This window comes from Cyprinodon tularosa, unplaced genomic scaffold (genome assembly GCF_016077235.1).
Source record: "Cyprinodon tularosa strain WSP-4 unplaced genomic scaffold, ASM1607723v1 ctg294, whole genome shotgun sequence".
In the NCBI taxonomy this organism is placed as follows: Eukaryota; Metazoa; Chordata; class Actinopteri; order Cyprinodontiformes; family Cyprinodontidae; genus Cyprinodon; species Cyprinodon tularosa.
Window position 1 is genome coordinate 77,399 of NW_024039001.1, and position 15,423 is coordinate 92,821.

Genomic DNA, 15,423 nt, shown 5'->3' on the forward strand with positions numbered 1-15,423 from the left:
CAGGAACAGGAAGTCATGGATCGCTAGATCAGTGTCTGAGCTACCAAAGGAAGGAAAGTTGGAATAAAAAAAAAAATTCTAATTGTTGAGGTACTGATGCACAGATTAGAGGTTGGATTTTCCTCACATTTCAGTGAGACTATGCTAATGCAGATAACGAAGGACGACTAACTCAGTGGAAAGGACTCATAACCCTAATTAATGGTTGAATAAACCACCATCAAGTCTATTAAAGAGCGGCGCTCTGGCCAACAGAAGCCACTATGAACTTTTCATACATATCAAACTTGTTTTCAGTTCCTCTAACAGAACAATGAGCTATGTCATCATTTTTGCTCTTATCTTTTTACCATCTTAGATCCACACTACTTTATTAACTATTAGACCTAAATAAATCTGGCTGGACTAAACTGATTTAACTACAGATCAGTTTGTGATCTGTTTAAGCTTTGCTTCGTTTCTCAGCTCTGAGTGCCAATCACAGGTGGGCAGCAAGTAGGTATGTTTACTTGAGTTATATTTTGAAAAAAAAAAAAAAAAAGTACATTTACTGCATTGTAGTTTGAGTAATATTGTGAAGTATGGCTACAACAATATGAGTAAAACGTCTGCCTCTTGTGAATATTGTGGGCTTTTCAAAGATTGGGTGAATAGAAATGAAACATAGAAATCTTCCAGGAAAGTTCTTCACCTTGTTCTAACAAATATGGTTTCCATTTCATAAGTTTTAAGTTGGAATAAAAAGTGTATTTTTCTGAAAGTTTTTCTTTTGCAAGTCATTTCTTGGATGACTAAATGTTTCAACAGAACTACTCTTGGTTTAGTACAACCTGTAGGTTCTCTACCCCCCTCTAGTGCCAATGCTTTGTTTGGCACATAAACTAGACACAGTTTAGGTTTTCCAATGAAAGAAGCTCTGATCTAACAATAAAGGCTTAAAATTATGTCTAATTTCAAGCAAGAAAATGCTATAACCACTAATAACGTATAAAAGCAGTTATATGGTAAAAGGTTTTGGGTATTTTTGAGATAAGGCTCAGCTGCTTCATCAGGGTTTATACAGGAATGAGTACCTCTAATTTAATGTTTTTTAATGCTACCCATTACTCTCATTCATATATATATATATATATATATATAAACACTGCAGCCATGTCCCGAATTTCTCATTTTTCAGCCACTTATGTTGAAATTAGCATTTTCCCATTCTATAGCTTTTTCTGTGCCTTGAGCTTCTGTTACATATGGCTTTATGATCAACCAGGAGCAGTTCCACGCAAACACGTGGAACCAGTTAAACCTGATAGATTTGACAATTTTTTTTTTTAAAGCATTTTAAATGCCATGATAATCACATTTAATGAATTTTAATGCCAATTAAGGCCTTAACTTTAAAAATTATAATTTAATGATTTTTAATGACCTGCAGAAACCCTGTTCATTCTCCTATAAAGCTGCTCCAGTTTGTTTTTTTCATCACTGCCAGATTTTCCAGTCAGAACTAAACACCCAGAGGCGTGCTTGCTGGTGGAGTGGTTGGTGTGCATGACCCGTGTGTGGAGGCCTTAGTCCTCGATGTGGCCGACCTGTATTCGAATCCGGCCTGTGGTCCTTTGCTGCATGTCTGTCCACCTCTCTCATACCTCGTTTCCTGCCAACCTACTAACAAAAAAAAAAAAAAACCAAGCTACTTTTTCTGGAAAAAGGAGATAAACATCCTTTTTTCCCTATAGTCACCATCATTGATGCCTTTCTCTCTCATCACAATGTTTTAATCTCCTACCCTGATCTTGTATCTGATAAATACACTAACACCTTTATTAAAATGTTAATGCATGTATTTTACTGAATCAGTTGTTTTTAACATTGTGTGTCTGGAAAACGCTCCTGAGGGCCGTAGGTCTCTCTTTAATGTTCTAAATCAGAGAAAAAAACATTTTCAAACTTAAAAATGTAAATTCACCCGTTTTTTGTGCAAAAAGTAGAGAGAAAGCAGATGCTGGACTTCATGTTTTTCTTTATTTCCAGTGTTTGTTGGGACGGGGCAGCACTGAACCCAAGCTCTGCTGCAGCAAACATTCGCATCGTACAGGTTTCAAACCTGCTTTCTTCTAGTCTCTTCCAGTTAAAGGCGCTGGTGCCTTTTACCACATTTAAAAAACAAAAACAGAGGTGTGGTCAGGAGAGAAATAAATGCTGGAGAAGTAGATTTTACTGAAAACTGGATTTCTTGGTTAAAACAATCGTTCTGTTTATAAAAAAAAACAACTGGTCTTTAAATGAAAACAAAACAGGCACTTTTTCAGAGATAAAAACAAGTCGAACATGTAAAAACAGACCTTTTTCTGGGAAATAAAAACTGATTTACCAAAGCATTACATACCACAGCGTCAGCATCTCATTACCATTTCAAAGCCTGTTTGGGGATAAATCTAGAACAATCCTCCAGTTCTTCCAGCTAATTTCCGGCTGTGGAAATAAAACTTCCCACAGAACGCAGCCGTCGGTTTTCCTATGTACTTCAAGTACAGGCAGAAAAGAAACAGACGGTCTCGTCTCAAGCATCTCTTATCAGCCCAGAAAGATTAATACATTCTTCAAAATGAGGAAGAACTGAAACATGAATCCTCCCGCCTCAAAAATCGTCTATTTTTTCAGTTTTTCGGGTCATTTCTGCAGGAGAAAGTTCATGTTTCCTTTCCGTGTCTGTTCCAGTATGGCGGAAAACTTAATGATCTTTAATATTAGTTTAGTAACAATCATCAGAGCTTATACACAGTATGTACACTAGATACAGAAATTATACTTTAGTATAAAAATATTGTGCTAAAATACACACATTCACACTTGAACACACTCGCTCTGGTGGGTTTCTCCCGCCTACAGGTACTGGTAAAACCGTGAGCGGGTGACTTGCGCTCCGGGGAGTTTGTGCGGGTGAGTGTCCGGCGCCAGCGGGGTTTTATTTGTGTCCTGGACCCCGCCGCCGTTGACCTGCTCCGCCGTCGTTGGCTGAGGTTTTTCAGGTACGACGTCGGAAGCTTTGAGATGATCGTCCTCCGGCACCGCTTTAGGTGCCGCCTCTGCGCCCGGGTCGGACACCCTCAGGTGCTCACGGCTGATCCAGTCTCGGATGGAAAGTTCCTGAGAGGAGCACCTGGGTTTGAGGCGGTCCAGAGCCGACAGATCGGCCGCCTGGTCTACGCCGCCCTGCTCCCTCCAATCGTTGATGACCGCTAGCTCTGCAAAGTCTCTCTGGCCGCCCATGGTGTGCCTCCGCCGGATGTTCTTCTTTTTGCTCCTGGCATCAACCGCCGGGCTCTTGGCAGTGAAAATGTCGTCGGCAGAGGATCGTATCCTGAACCTCAGCCGCTCGGTGATTTTGAGGTGCCAGGGTGATTCGGCGCGCTCCGACTCGCTGCGCGAAGAGGAGCTGATGCTGCTCGACGATCGGCCTTTCTTCATCACCTCCAAGACTCGAGACAACCTGCTGGCAGACTCTGCTCTCCCCTCGTTCCCCACAGCGCCCTCTGCTGATGAGTCACTATCAGTTTTATGCCTTAGGGACCACCTCCTGGACAGGGTGTCACACTCGATCATCCTGTGTGTGGGGAAAAGGCGGCGCACTTCCTGTTTCTGTGGGCCCGCCCCCTCCGTAGCGCCTCCTTTAGCCCCTGCGTCGGTTTTCTGCTGACCCTGCTTCGGACAAGGCGTGGACTGGCTGCTGCCGCCCCCCGGAGCAAACAAGGGGAATTCGCTTTCGCTGTCCGTCTCCATGGGTCGGCCCTCGCTGACGAGCTCGCTGCGCTCGTCGTCGGCCTCCTCTCCGCCCTGCAGCTCCGGACTGAGAACGCTCGACTCGGCGGCGGTCAGGAATGTAATGGAGGAGTTGGTGGAGTAGTCGGAGGTGATGGAGCTCACCTCGGCTCCAGCCGACGTCCCAGCGCCTCCTCCTGGTCCAACGCCTGCAGGCAGATCCAGGGACGCTCCACCGGCCCACTTCTTTGGTCTTGATCGTGGGATGGATGCCCCGGAGCTCATGGTGCTGAGGTCGGAGGTGTTTTCATCCAGCTGGGACGGAGGATCTGACAGGGAGATCTTCCTCTGAGCGACAGTTTGCTCGTTGATCACTGGTGACGGTGAGGGAGACGGTGAGGGCCTTCTGGGCGGAGTCTTTTCTTTCAGGAACAACGAGTGTCTATGCTCCCTCTTGGCCTTAGAGGCGAGCTCCACGCTCCTCCCTTTCTCCTTCCTCTCCTCAGCTCTTGGTTTGGCGCTGGGGCGGGTCTCGCTCAGAGCCTTGGTCTGCAGCGAGTGGTGGTTCAGCTTTTGGTCAGAAGCTTCCTTTCTGGGAAAAACGGCATCGAAATCATCATCCGAGCTGCTAGGCAGCGGCTTCTCCTTTGACCTCCCTCTTTTCCGGCTGGCGGCAGCAAAGATGGAGGAGACCAGGAGCTCTCGGCTGCACTGGTCCTTCCCAGAACCCCAGGAACCCTGGAGATTGGGTAGGGGAAGAATAAAGAGAAGGATTGAAAAATGAGTGAAGTTCAACTTAGAAAAGAAACAAAAAAGAAAAAATAACCCTTCATTCCTTAGATCAGTACTCCACCTGCTCCTGAGAAGCAACGATCAGAGAGGTGGACAGAAAGAGGAAGGTTAGCAGCATCATAGTGAGGAGGCACATGAATGCTGTTTCCATGCAGAAGCAGATAAAGCAGAAGCTGCCATGAAGCCGAGGAGGAGGAGCAGCGCGGAAACAGCAGTGCAAAAAGAAGCAGCAACTCCCTGCAGTCACCATTGCTATGACAGTAACTATAGCAACACAAACACCTGTATGGGATTTACACACAGGTATACAACCAACTTCTTTATTTCCAGCCCTATTTACACAATTAGGCTGGAAATAAAGGAAGCATTACTGCAAAAACGACGTTTAAAGGATGTAAAGAATCTATGTAGAAAATAAAGACTTTCTGTCTTCCTTCTGCTGCTCATGGCTTTGGAGCAAGCAGCCGTAAAATAGGTTTAAACAAAGCAACAAGAGGACACAGTTCTCTCTGGGGGTTCCAATAAAAGCAGGATATTTGTTAATGAAAGTCACATGATGGTATCTGAACCCAGTCATTCTCCAAAGCTTTATTTTGGCTCAACTCTAAAAAGTCAGGTACAGTGATCGGTTTGACCTAAACAAGCTCTGCTCAGTTCAACAGAATAAATAATCTTTCCCCATTCCCAGAACTTTCTCTTATCCAAATTGTACTTTGGATGAGGCGGCATGTTGTTTGAACAGCCAGCTGCTACAGCGACTCTATGAATCTTCTCTATGTATTCAGCATGCAGCCATTCTCTTTTCCTCTGCAGCTAATCCTTTCCCCACTATCTCAGTTTTGCATCCTTAACTTTGTTTTGGAAGTGTTTACTTTGATAGGCCCGTTTCCAGCCTACTTCCAACAAAAACAATCAACACTGCTGCCTTTTAGTGACGACAAAGCAGGGCCTCTAAGCACAGATCACCCCTCCCTGCACTGTTTTCATATTCACCTTCTGTCTCCCTTTCAGCTTCACTCTTCCTCCTGTGTTCCTTCTATTCAGACATGTTTTCTGTCCAGCTTTAGGTTCATTCCTCCTTTTTCCACCTCGTCCTCCCGACTCTCCATCATTTTCCATTATTTTATACTCTTAATTACAGTAATTAGTGTTGTGGGATAGTCTAACTCTCGCCCTATAAGCAAATTAATCACTTTCATTTAACTATCATTTATCTTTAACTCAATTGTTGGCTCTTTTCATGTTTCTAAATGAAAAGAATAACACTTTTTTTAGATTAAAAATAATGAGAATGTATCCTTTAAAAGCAGAGCTGGCGGATTGAGGCTACTAACCCATTGAGGCATTTCTATCATGCTGTAATCCTAAGCTAACGGCAACCTGGACACACTCACCTTTGATTTAGCCGAGTCACTAGTTGGTGAATCTGTGAGGAAGAAAGACCAAAGAGAGACACATTAGATGATTTTAGATGATAAAATCAAATAAAAGAGAGGCTGCAACACGGGGAGGGGGTGAATTAAGACAAAACGAAGAGATACGTGGATGAATGAGAGCGTGAAAGCAACGAGGTGAGAGAACACTGGAGCACACTGAGAAGCAGGTCATGCTGCACAGACAGACAGACAGACAGATGAGCTCCACGTTACACTCAGCTCCACGTCCGCCAGGGACCAGATGTTCTTTCCGGACTCGGACGCACGCAGCTGGACATGGAAAGCGTGGCGTCTCTGCAGACAGTGAGGCTGTCAGCAGAAGCTCTCAGCAGCTTCAAAGGTGATGGAGGTGATTTAACAGCAGCTTTAGCAGCAGAGTGGATGAAGCATCATGCAACCAGGATGGTCCTTGTGTTTTTGGAGATGTTTCCATATCGGTTAGTTTGTTGTGGTGGTGTAGATAGACAGTATTTAACTAACCATGGTTTAGAAGTATCTGACTTGCTGAGGCTCAACAACAGCTGGGAATACAAGTAACTACTTTCCAATTAATGAGGATTTTAGACTGGAACCGAGAGGAATTTCAAGTTGCAGGAAGGTAGAGATGTGTAGAAAGCCTTTAAAACATACACCTTTTTCTGAAGGAGAAATATCTTTCGAGAAAAAAAAATCAAATATTTCTTCAGAGGAGAAAAACATTTTGTGTTTAAATCAGTTGATACCAGCAATCCCTTTAAAACAAATCTAAATAATGCAGCTTGTAGTTTGTGCCTCACTTTTCTAAGTTCATTACAGTCATCAACTACTGTTAATTAATCAATATGGACCCCCTGCAGCTATACAGTATAAATGCGATGTGAAAGAAAGGCTCATTTCTTTTAGTAGTGCGGTATGTAAAATGTGGCCCAGGATTCATTTAGGGGATCTGAACTGATTTTGTTTTCCTTATTCTACAACCTCATAAATAGGATCTAAATCTATCCAGTGATTTTTAACTCTCCTACAAAAAACTTTGGTAAACTTGATGAAAGTTAAGGAACTTCCTGCTTTAAAAAAACAAACAAAAAACAATTGAATCCTGATTTTTTTTTTTTTTCATGACAAAACTACACATTTCTATCTTTTTTTTTTCTTTTTTTTAAATGAGTCCAAACTAATTCGAACTGGATGCTTGATTATTTAATAACCTGACCTGTCAATTATGGGGTTTGGAGATCTACAATAATTAACACATCCCTTCCCTACTGTATAATAAACTCTGACAACTTTATCTGTTAAATGAATGTTTGAATTCTGCAAAATAAATATTTATATCATTTTTCTGGCCTATGAGTAGTTTGACTTTACAGTTATGGCAAAAGGATGATAAAAAGTGTTGGTTCTAATGCCTTTTTCATTTCTCAAGGTGGGGAAGACCAGAAGCAAGGTATAAACTTGCCAACAAAACGTTAAGAGCCTTTATTAAGTGTGTGACGACTTAATTAAGGATCCAAATTTGTCTAATTGCTGCAATCAATAAGCAGGAAGGGAGGAAAAGAAAACCTTAAAAGCTGCAATACATAATGAAAACCTAGATTCTCCATAAAGACACTAAATCCCATCTACACACCAGGAAAAATCTATTTTTATCTGCAATAGGAGATATAAATTAAGTGTTGGTTAGATTATAGAGAGGGAAAAGCGCCTCTTATTCACTGTTAAGCACAGTGGAGGATACGTCATGCAGCGGGCCTGTTCCTCTTCCACAGACCCAGGGAGTTATAATCAGAAATATGAGGTAAATATGTTTTTTAACAAGACAAACAGGACAATTGTGTCCGTTTCAGTCACCTGTGGGGGAAGCTACAGACTGCAGTGAACACAGGGTGATCAAACAAAGCATTACCAGCAGGGGTACCAATGATTCTGATGTGTATTTTTTTTCCACTAGAGCTCGAAACGAGGCTTTCTGAACTGAATCCACCTTCTGGAACAGAAACCACTGCACTGCTGTGTTACTTCTTTAGGCTTTTTATACATATTTACCAGAAATGCCAGATAAACCCTGGCTTTAAAAATGGACAACTTCCCTTTTGAGCCATGGCGTTCAAAGGAACGAATGCTAAGTTATTGAACTGATGAGGCGGGTTGAGGTGAGAAGAAACGACACACAAATACGACAGAGATGGTGACCGAAATAAAAGAAAAGGTGACAGGGGGTCACAGAGGGGCTAGCTACATGAGAAGAGAGGACGCTACATGAGGGATGAGTGTGGGTGAGGGAAACTATCATCAGCAATTATCTTTTAATAATCATGGTTAGTGTTTTACAGCCCAGCCCCCCTCCGCTCCCCTTACGTACAGTACAGATGAGGGTAAAGTTTATGCAGGTGCACACCAACTGGACGTAGAAACCATACCATGCTATCTCTCCTGTGGGAAAGCTTGTAGGACAGTGAGGAGAGACAGCGGAGAACCTTTCAGATAGCGCCACCGGCCTGCCTTAGGTATACTCTCAGAGAAAAGCCACGACAGCGGGGACTGTACCGTGTAGCCGTTCTGCTTCCCTCGGCTTTTCAGGTCTTTTTTTGTTTCTTTTTACGCTTTCGCCTCATCTTCACATTCGTTTTTTTGTTTCTTTTTGGGAATTAAAACACCTGCGGGTTCCTGCAGACTAGGCAGCTACAGTGTGGGCAACAGTCCTCCTTCTTCCTACAGCTGTCCATCACAGACATTACAGAGTCCATCAGAGACATCACGGCGTGATAGACCCCGCCCACTTGGCCTGTGTCAAGATCAGTATGTGTGAATGCTGGGAAAGCCGTTAGGACACCCGACAGAGCCTCACTAGAGACAGAGGGATCAGAGGTCGCCTTTTACTGTAAAAACATCTGCACTGATGTGGAAAGAACATGGCGACTTAGTGCAACAGTAGGCAGGAGAAAGAGGGAGAGAGGAGCAGAGCCCGGAACATCAGCAGAACATCACATCTTTTAGCTCTTTACTTTAGCAGCAATTTCAACCCTGCAAAACTATACATACGCCTTGAACTCATTCATTATAAAAACTTTAACGTCTTCTATAGAGATTTTAAGTTGCACATCAACACAAACTGGCTCAAATAAGACATTTTTCTTTTTGACATAGCAAAGCTTAAACAGATAAGAGTTAATATGGTCGACTCTTTAATTAGAGCATTATAACCTACGGATCTAAAGCATTCAGTGAGGCTATCGCCCTTTTTATCTTAAGTGCACAATGTTCACATTTGTTCTCACGTTTTGCTAAAGTAGAGGTTGATCCTTAAATTGCATGTTTAAAAGTTTGTAAACTATTTCAATATGTCATAAATCACAATCTGAATTGAATAATTTTTCAGCTCTATTCAGGATTAATTCCAGTAATCTTTTAACCAATCGACAGCCTTTTTTTCCAGTCCACCTGAGCTGTGGAGCTCTATTGCTCCTCCAGAACCAAAAAGGGACGATTGTCTTCTCTGAATATTTATCAAATCTTCTTTATCTATTAGTTTATTAATCAAAGATAAGGCCATCAACAAATTTAGCTTAGTGTGATTTAAAGCCAAACTTTAAATCCTGGTCCCTGGTTAGGATTTCTAATCAGTAATAAAGTTTAACATTAACAATAAAACATAATTAACTTACATAAAATATGTAAAAACTCAAAATAAAACTGAATAAATAAAGGTTACGTTCAATTCAAACGTTGAGATCAATAAAGTTAAATTATCATTATAGAATAAATATTTGTCTTCCTTTATTGTACATTAATGCCTCTCTTTGTGTTGATCCATGACGAAAAATCCCAATAAATCAGAGAGCAAATGTGTAAAAAACATCAAGGTGTACAAATAACTTTGCAAAGTGAATCAAGAAACTTACAGCAAAACAGGAAGCAGCAATTTTTCCGTTTGCATCCTTTTCAGAGATGCAGATAAACTGCCGAAGCTAAAGAAGCAGAGGGAGAGGCTTGGCCTTGGGACGAAGCTGCGTTCTCATCGTCTTTTTTTCCTCCTTAAACAGAAACGGCCTGACTTTGCCCGTAGCAGGGGAAAGGACAGAAGACGGCCGGCCCACAGCGGAGGCAGCGTGTTACCTGATACGTCGCCCTGTGACGCGCCGGTGCGACCGATGTTGGTGAGCAGGTGGTCGATGTTGGGGACGGGCTGAGACTCCACGGCGCTCTCTTCATGGGAGGCGGTCTGGAGAGAGAGAACACGCCGTAAACGTCAGCTTAATGAAAGACATCACCTTTTTTAGACACCAAAACTTAAAGAGAAAAATAGACTTTTTCTCCTTTTAGGCTCTTTTATAAAAACATGTGTATATCATATTAAAAGAATATTTAGAATAAAGTTCATTCCTAAACTTTTTTCACATAGTTAAATAATTAATTTGGTTCTCTGCTAATAAACAGACATGTTTTACTTTAGAAATCACATCTTTTCACATATTTTATTCTAGTTTATTCATTCAATAATGCAGAAAGGCCTTTTTTTTTTTTAAAGAAAAGGTGGTTTATTGACATGATATATGGGTTTTTCCATTAATTAATTAAAGACACTGTCAAATCAAACTTTAATCATGTCCAACCTCAACTAATTTATTTTATAAAAACATTTATTCAGTAGTGCTGGTTAGCATGTATTTCTTGTATCATCATTGCATTATTAACACTGTGTTTTCCCGGTTTGTTTGTGAGGTTTTTAAGGCACTAGTGGCTTGTATCATTTAACAGTGGGCTGAGGAAAGGAGGTACAAGAGAGGGGGGGGGGGCATGCAGCAAAGGACCTTAGGTCAGATTTGAACCCGGATCGGACACGTCAAGGACTAAAGGCTGATTTATACTCAGAAACCAGGTCGTCTGCATCTGTGTCGCAGTGAACGAAAAATCTACACAAGCCCCCTTCCGCAGACACTCTGCTGCACCTTTCCAAAATTATAGGTGACCGCAGGAGGCCTATGATTGGTCAGATCTACATCCACTCTACACTATGCGTATTTCCTGTTTGGTACCTTACCGGCTTGCTTTGTTTGTATGACCGCCATCGTGGAAAACAACTCGTGAAGATGAACCAGCTAGAAGAGCGAAGTACGCGAGAACACTGGGACCATTTTCCCACCTGCTGATGAAGATTCTCAGTCATCCAGGTCATAGTCATTCCGTAAAAGTTTAAAAAACAATCCACTGGACTTGGTTTCCAAGAATTGAAGACGTTTCGCTTCCCCTCCAGGAAGCTTTCTCAATTCAAATGTCTGGATCCGCAGTGAGATAGAGTCTTTATATAGACAAGGCCTTGTAATGCTTGGAAACATGCAAATTGAGGCCGACGAGCGGGTTGTTTGGTTCCATTGTTAGCCTGTAATATCTGAAAGCTGTGTATGATTCTAAAGGTCCAGTGGATTGTTTTTTTTTTACTTTTACTGAACTTTTCCCCCCTGGATCCCCGCTCTTTTTCACCCTCATGTCCCTTCGTTGTCACACAAACTTGCCCCCTCTTCCTCACCGCCTCGGCCGTATCTAGACCCACAGCTAGTTCCTGATTGTCCCTTTTGCATTGTGGCGTGATATAACATAGCGCAGACCACGCTTCAATATTGGGCATAACTCAAAAATATCTGCGACAAGCTCACTGCGACACACTGCTGTGGGAGGATAACCAGCCCTTAAGGCCTCCATGTTATACATGGGTCATGCACACTAACCAGTGGTTCACCGAAGCATGCCTCGTTAACACTGTGTCCTTTTTTTATCTTGTAAATGTAAGAAGAAAGTAAGCTTTGAAAATCTGCCTGCTAAAAAAAAGATCAGTGCACATCTGGGGTTGGATAGACCAGCGTTTCTTAACCCTGGTCCTCAGGTCCTCACTGTCCGACATGTTCTAGGTTTTTCCCTGCCTCCACACACCTGAAAAGGTCATTAACAGGCTTTTGCAGGATTTGAGGGCTGTTTAGGAAATGCAATTTGAATCAGGTGTGCTTGAGTAGAGACACATCTAAAACATGACAGACATGACAGACAGTGGACCCTGAGGACCAGGGTTAAGAATCGCTGGGTCAGACTGATGTCAAAACAATCAGAACCGTGTTTGAAAAAACTGCATTGGTTGACATCTAATGCTCACAGTGCAAGTATATAACAGTTTTCACTTTTAAAGGCTTTTTAGTCATCTGTAGTAAGGGTGTGTATAATGAGGGCGGGTGAAGGACAGTGCATGGATTTTAGCTGCATTCAAAATTTTCATTTACACAGAAATAAAACAAACTGGATTTTTAGCCCACTTAAAATTGTTCCTTTGAGTTAAAACAAAGCTTTTCCTGTTTTGTTTAAATAGGGGATTTAAAACAATCACTCTCTGCCTTTAAAGTGATGTTTTTTAAACAAGCACAAAAAAGCCATTTAAAAAAAGATCTACATTCAAAAAATAGCAAACAAGAAAAAATCTGTGACGGGCCAGATGTTGCTGTACAGCAGCAGGTTGGAGAGCTTTCCATGAACTCACCACTGGATCTCCATTTCCATCGTCGGTGAAAAACCAGTTGTACTGAAAGGACAGAATAACTGGTAAACTTCCAGTTAACTTGAATGAAAGGAAGTTCAGAGGAAGGATCGGAGGCTCACGTTCTGAATAAGCGTCTCCACTATCTTGTACTGGTCGGGCATGTGCGTCACCATGTGGGTCATGTTGTCGTCGGTGGTCCGCACCAGAGTGGGCCCGAACACGATGGCCAGGTTCCTCGGCTCCATCTGCCATTAAAGGAAAACCAGAGGCGGGTTTTAGATTTCTGAAATAAACTACAGAAGAAGTGAAAAAGTTCAGATATATCTACCTTATTTTTCTCTGAGTTCTCAGCTACAGTTTTTAGATGAGCAGAGAGGAACTTCAGGGTCTCGTAGTGATGATCTGGTAGCTCATGAAGCTGCAGGGCATCATCAGAGAGAAATATTTTATAGATTATTCCCCCCCCCCCTCTCGTTATGAGGTGAATTTTATCGGTTTTACTCACAAGTCTCTTGAGAACTTTGAGTCTCTCCACCGGATCCTCTATTCTGTTGGCGTCGATGAAATCAGCGTACCTATCTGCAGGGGAAGAAAACATTTCCGTAAAAGCTGCAGCTACCAGCTTTGACCACAAGGTGGGGCTGCAGCACCAGCTTACCATTGGTAAACAAGGGCTCAGGAAGCTTTCGAAAGAAGGACTTCAATAGGCTACTGATCACGTTGAGGTCCCTCCATTTCTGCAGGAGAAATGATTTATTGTATTGTTTCCTTCGTTGTTAAGCTTGCAGCCATCCTGATGAGGACGCTTTGCAGCTTTGTTCTGCAGGTATTTTCAGGCTTCAAAGAGGGTTTAATTACAGCAGTAGCAATCGATAAAGGACACTCACATCATCCTGGATATCGATGTCACCCATGCCCTTGTTATTGAGCTCCTCCTGCATGTTGGAGATGGCGGCGTTGTTTCCAGGGACTCTGTAGATGCCCGTGTACTCCAGCCCCCTCTCCTCCACCAGGTTACAGCAAACCTCAACGATCAGGGGCACAAACTGGAGGACAGAAGGCAAAAACAATAAAAAAAAAAACTGTTCTTTATTTACAATTATCGAGTACTGCACACCTTGGTATTTAAAAAACGTTTTATAACGGAGAGACCCAGAACATATTGGTTCTTTATTTTATTTTTTTTTTCAGATATACCTTATATGGACTTATAATATTTAAAAATGTAAAGGCATGATGAAAACAAATTATATTTTTGGACTTTTCTGAAGTTACATAGCTCAAGTTGTGTAAAACTTGCAGAAACTAGAAGATCTTATCTTTCAAATGAGATATATCACAAGAATATTATTTTACTGGCCATTGATGTCTGGGTATGCAATTAGTCTGTGCACAAGCTATAAAAAGGTAGGGGCTAAGGGGTTAAAGGAAGCCTAAAACACATCAAAGGCAAACAGCAAGTGGGACTAAATGCTACGGACATCTAGAGTATGAAGGAAGTATGTTAAAAGGAAATCTCTCATTATTTAGGCTTTCAGCTGGACAATCTTGTTTTATAATGCAGAATAAAAGGCTTTATAGGAAAATAAGTGATTTACCTGCACTGCAAAAACAGTCTAGAAATAAGTAAGTGTATTTACCCTTAATTTGAGCAGGCAAATAAGATGATTTGCCAATGGCATACGATAATTAGATAATATACACTTGAAATAAGTCAATGGAATATTTTTTTTCTTCTTTTAAATGTAAAATCTTGTTCCATTAGCAAACAGTCTCACTTTCCTTCTCAATTCAAGAAAAAATGCACTTTTTTTAAGAAAAAAAAAACAACCTTTTTTGATTTACTTTTTTTTGTTCTGTATCTGATCAAGATTGAAAAATGTTTTTTTTTTTTTTTTTAAGATGTCTTATTTCCTAAAGGGCAGAAAAACATCCATGGGAAACTTTTCACACCAACACTCTTGAGATGGAAATATTGAATGTTACATTGATTTTTATTCCATTAGCCAGAGAAACAGCTTATCGTACAGTTTGCTACCAATGACTAATTTGGTAATCATTTCATCATGTCAACATTCACTCCTATTTTACCACTTAGTGCATATTTTGTCAGTATAATGTATCTCCAGGCCGGGAGGAATAGAGCATTAAGGAAGAGATTGATAAATAGAGACATCAAGCAGACATGTTTAAGGTTGGGATAATTTAAATCTCTATGGAGGAAGCAGGAGGGTTAACAGTGAGCAGGTGAGTTCACGCTCAGTACAGCAGAGGGAATCATCTAATGAAGTGTATTCTGAATAGTGTGGGTTTCAGATTTCGGACAGCATTGTGTCACCTTGTTGGTCTGTGCAGGAGGACAGTCATCCAGTCTGACTCCAAATGTGACTCCAGGAGACGGTTTCCTCTCAAAGGGTTTCCTCATGAGCCCAGGGAGGCCCTTTCTCCACGTCCCTTTGTCTTTGGGAGGGCTGGTGTCATCTGGATGCACAGTGGATAACATGAGGACATACTCCACCCCAACCTTTTTCAATTACTAACCCTATACATTATTCAATACATTTTACATGAGAGTCATCCCCACCTTTGTGCATGTTCTTCCTCTCCTGCTCAGGTTTGGGGGATTGTGGACTCGTTGCTTTAGACTCTCCTTTACCTCCTAGCAGCGTCTGTCTGATGCTGAGGGACTGGCGTGAAGCTCTGGGGGACGCCTCGCTCTTGCTGCCCGTCGGGCTGAATAAGCAATAAGCAGATAAATATTAAACTGGGAGATTTCCCATCAGACTGAATGGCTCTGACTTCTCCTTCTTACCTCATCAAGGTGTTGTACTCCTTGATCCTTCGGCTGATGAGGTCATGGCTGGTGAAAGCTGAGTTCTGAAAAAAGAAGAGAAGAAGAAAAGATCTACAGTAAGATGCAGCAGACATATTTGAAAC

At 41.8% G+C, this 15,423-nt stretch overlaps 1 protein-coding gene across 1 annotated transcript in view; it reads right to left on the reverse strand.

The window, feature by feature from the left end:
- Nucleotides 1-2,000: 2,000 nt before the first annotated feature.
- The window catches only part of LOC119787326 (rho GTPase-activating protein 21), a 67,411-nt gene continuing 53,988 nt past the window's right edge, over nt 2,001-15,423 (reverse strand). The window contains exons 14-25 of the mRNA XM_038291126.1: nt 15,299-15,363; nt 15,071-15,219; nt 14,825-14,967; nt 13,374-13,532; nt 13,145-13,223; nt 12,992-13,065; nt 12,815-12,904; nt 12,606-12,731; nt 12,487-12,528; nt 10,080-10,185; nt 5,943-5,974; nt 2,001-4,494 (exon numbers count right to left, since the gene is read on the reverse strand). Coding sequence (XP_038147054.1) covers nt 2,881-4,494; nt 5,943-5,974; nt 10,080-10,185; nt 12,487-12,528; nt 12,606-12,731; nt 12,815-12,904; nt 12,992-13,065; nt 13,145-13,223; nt 13,374-13,532; nt 14,825-14,967; nt 15,071-15,219; nt 15,299-15,363 — 2,679 coding nt within the window. The 3' untranslated portion in view covers nt 2,001-2,880. The remainder of the gene's footprint in view (nt 4,495-5,942; nt 5,975-10,079; nt 10,186-12,486; nt 12,529-12,605; nt 12,732-12,814; nt 12,905-12,991; nt 13,066-13,144; nt 13,224-13,373; nt 13,533-14,824; nt 14,968-15,070; nt 15,220-15,298; nt 15,364-15,423) is intronic.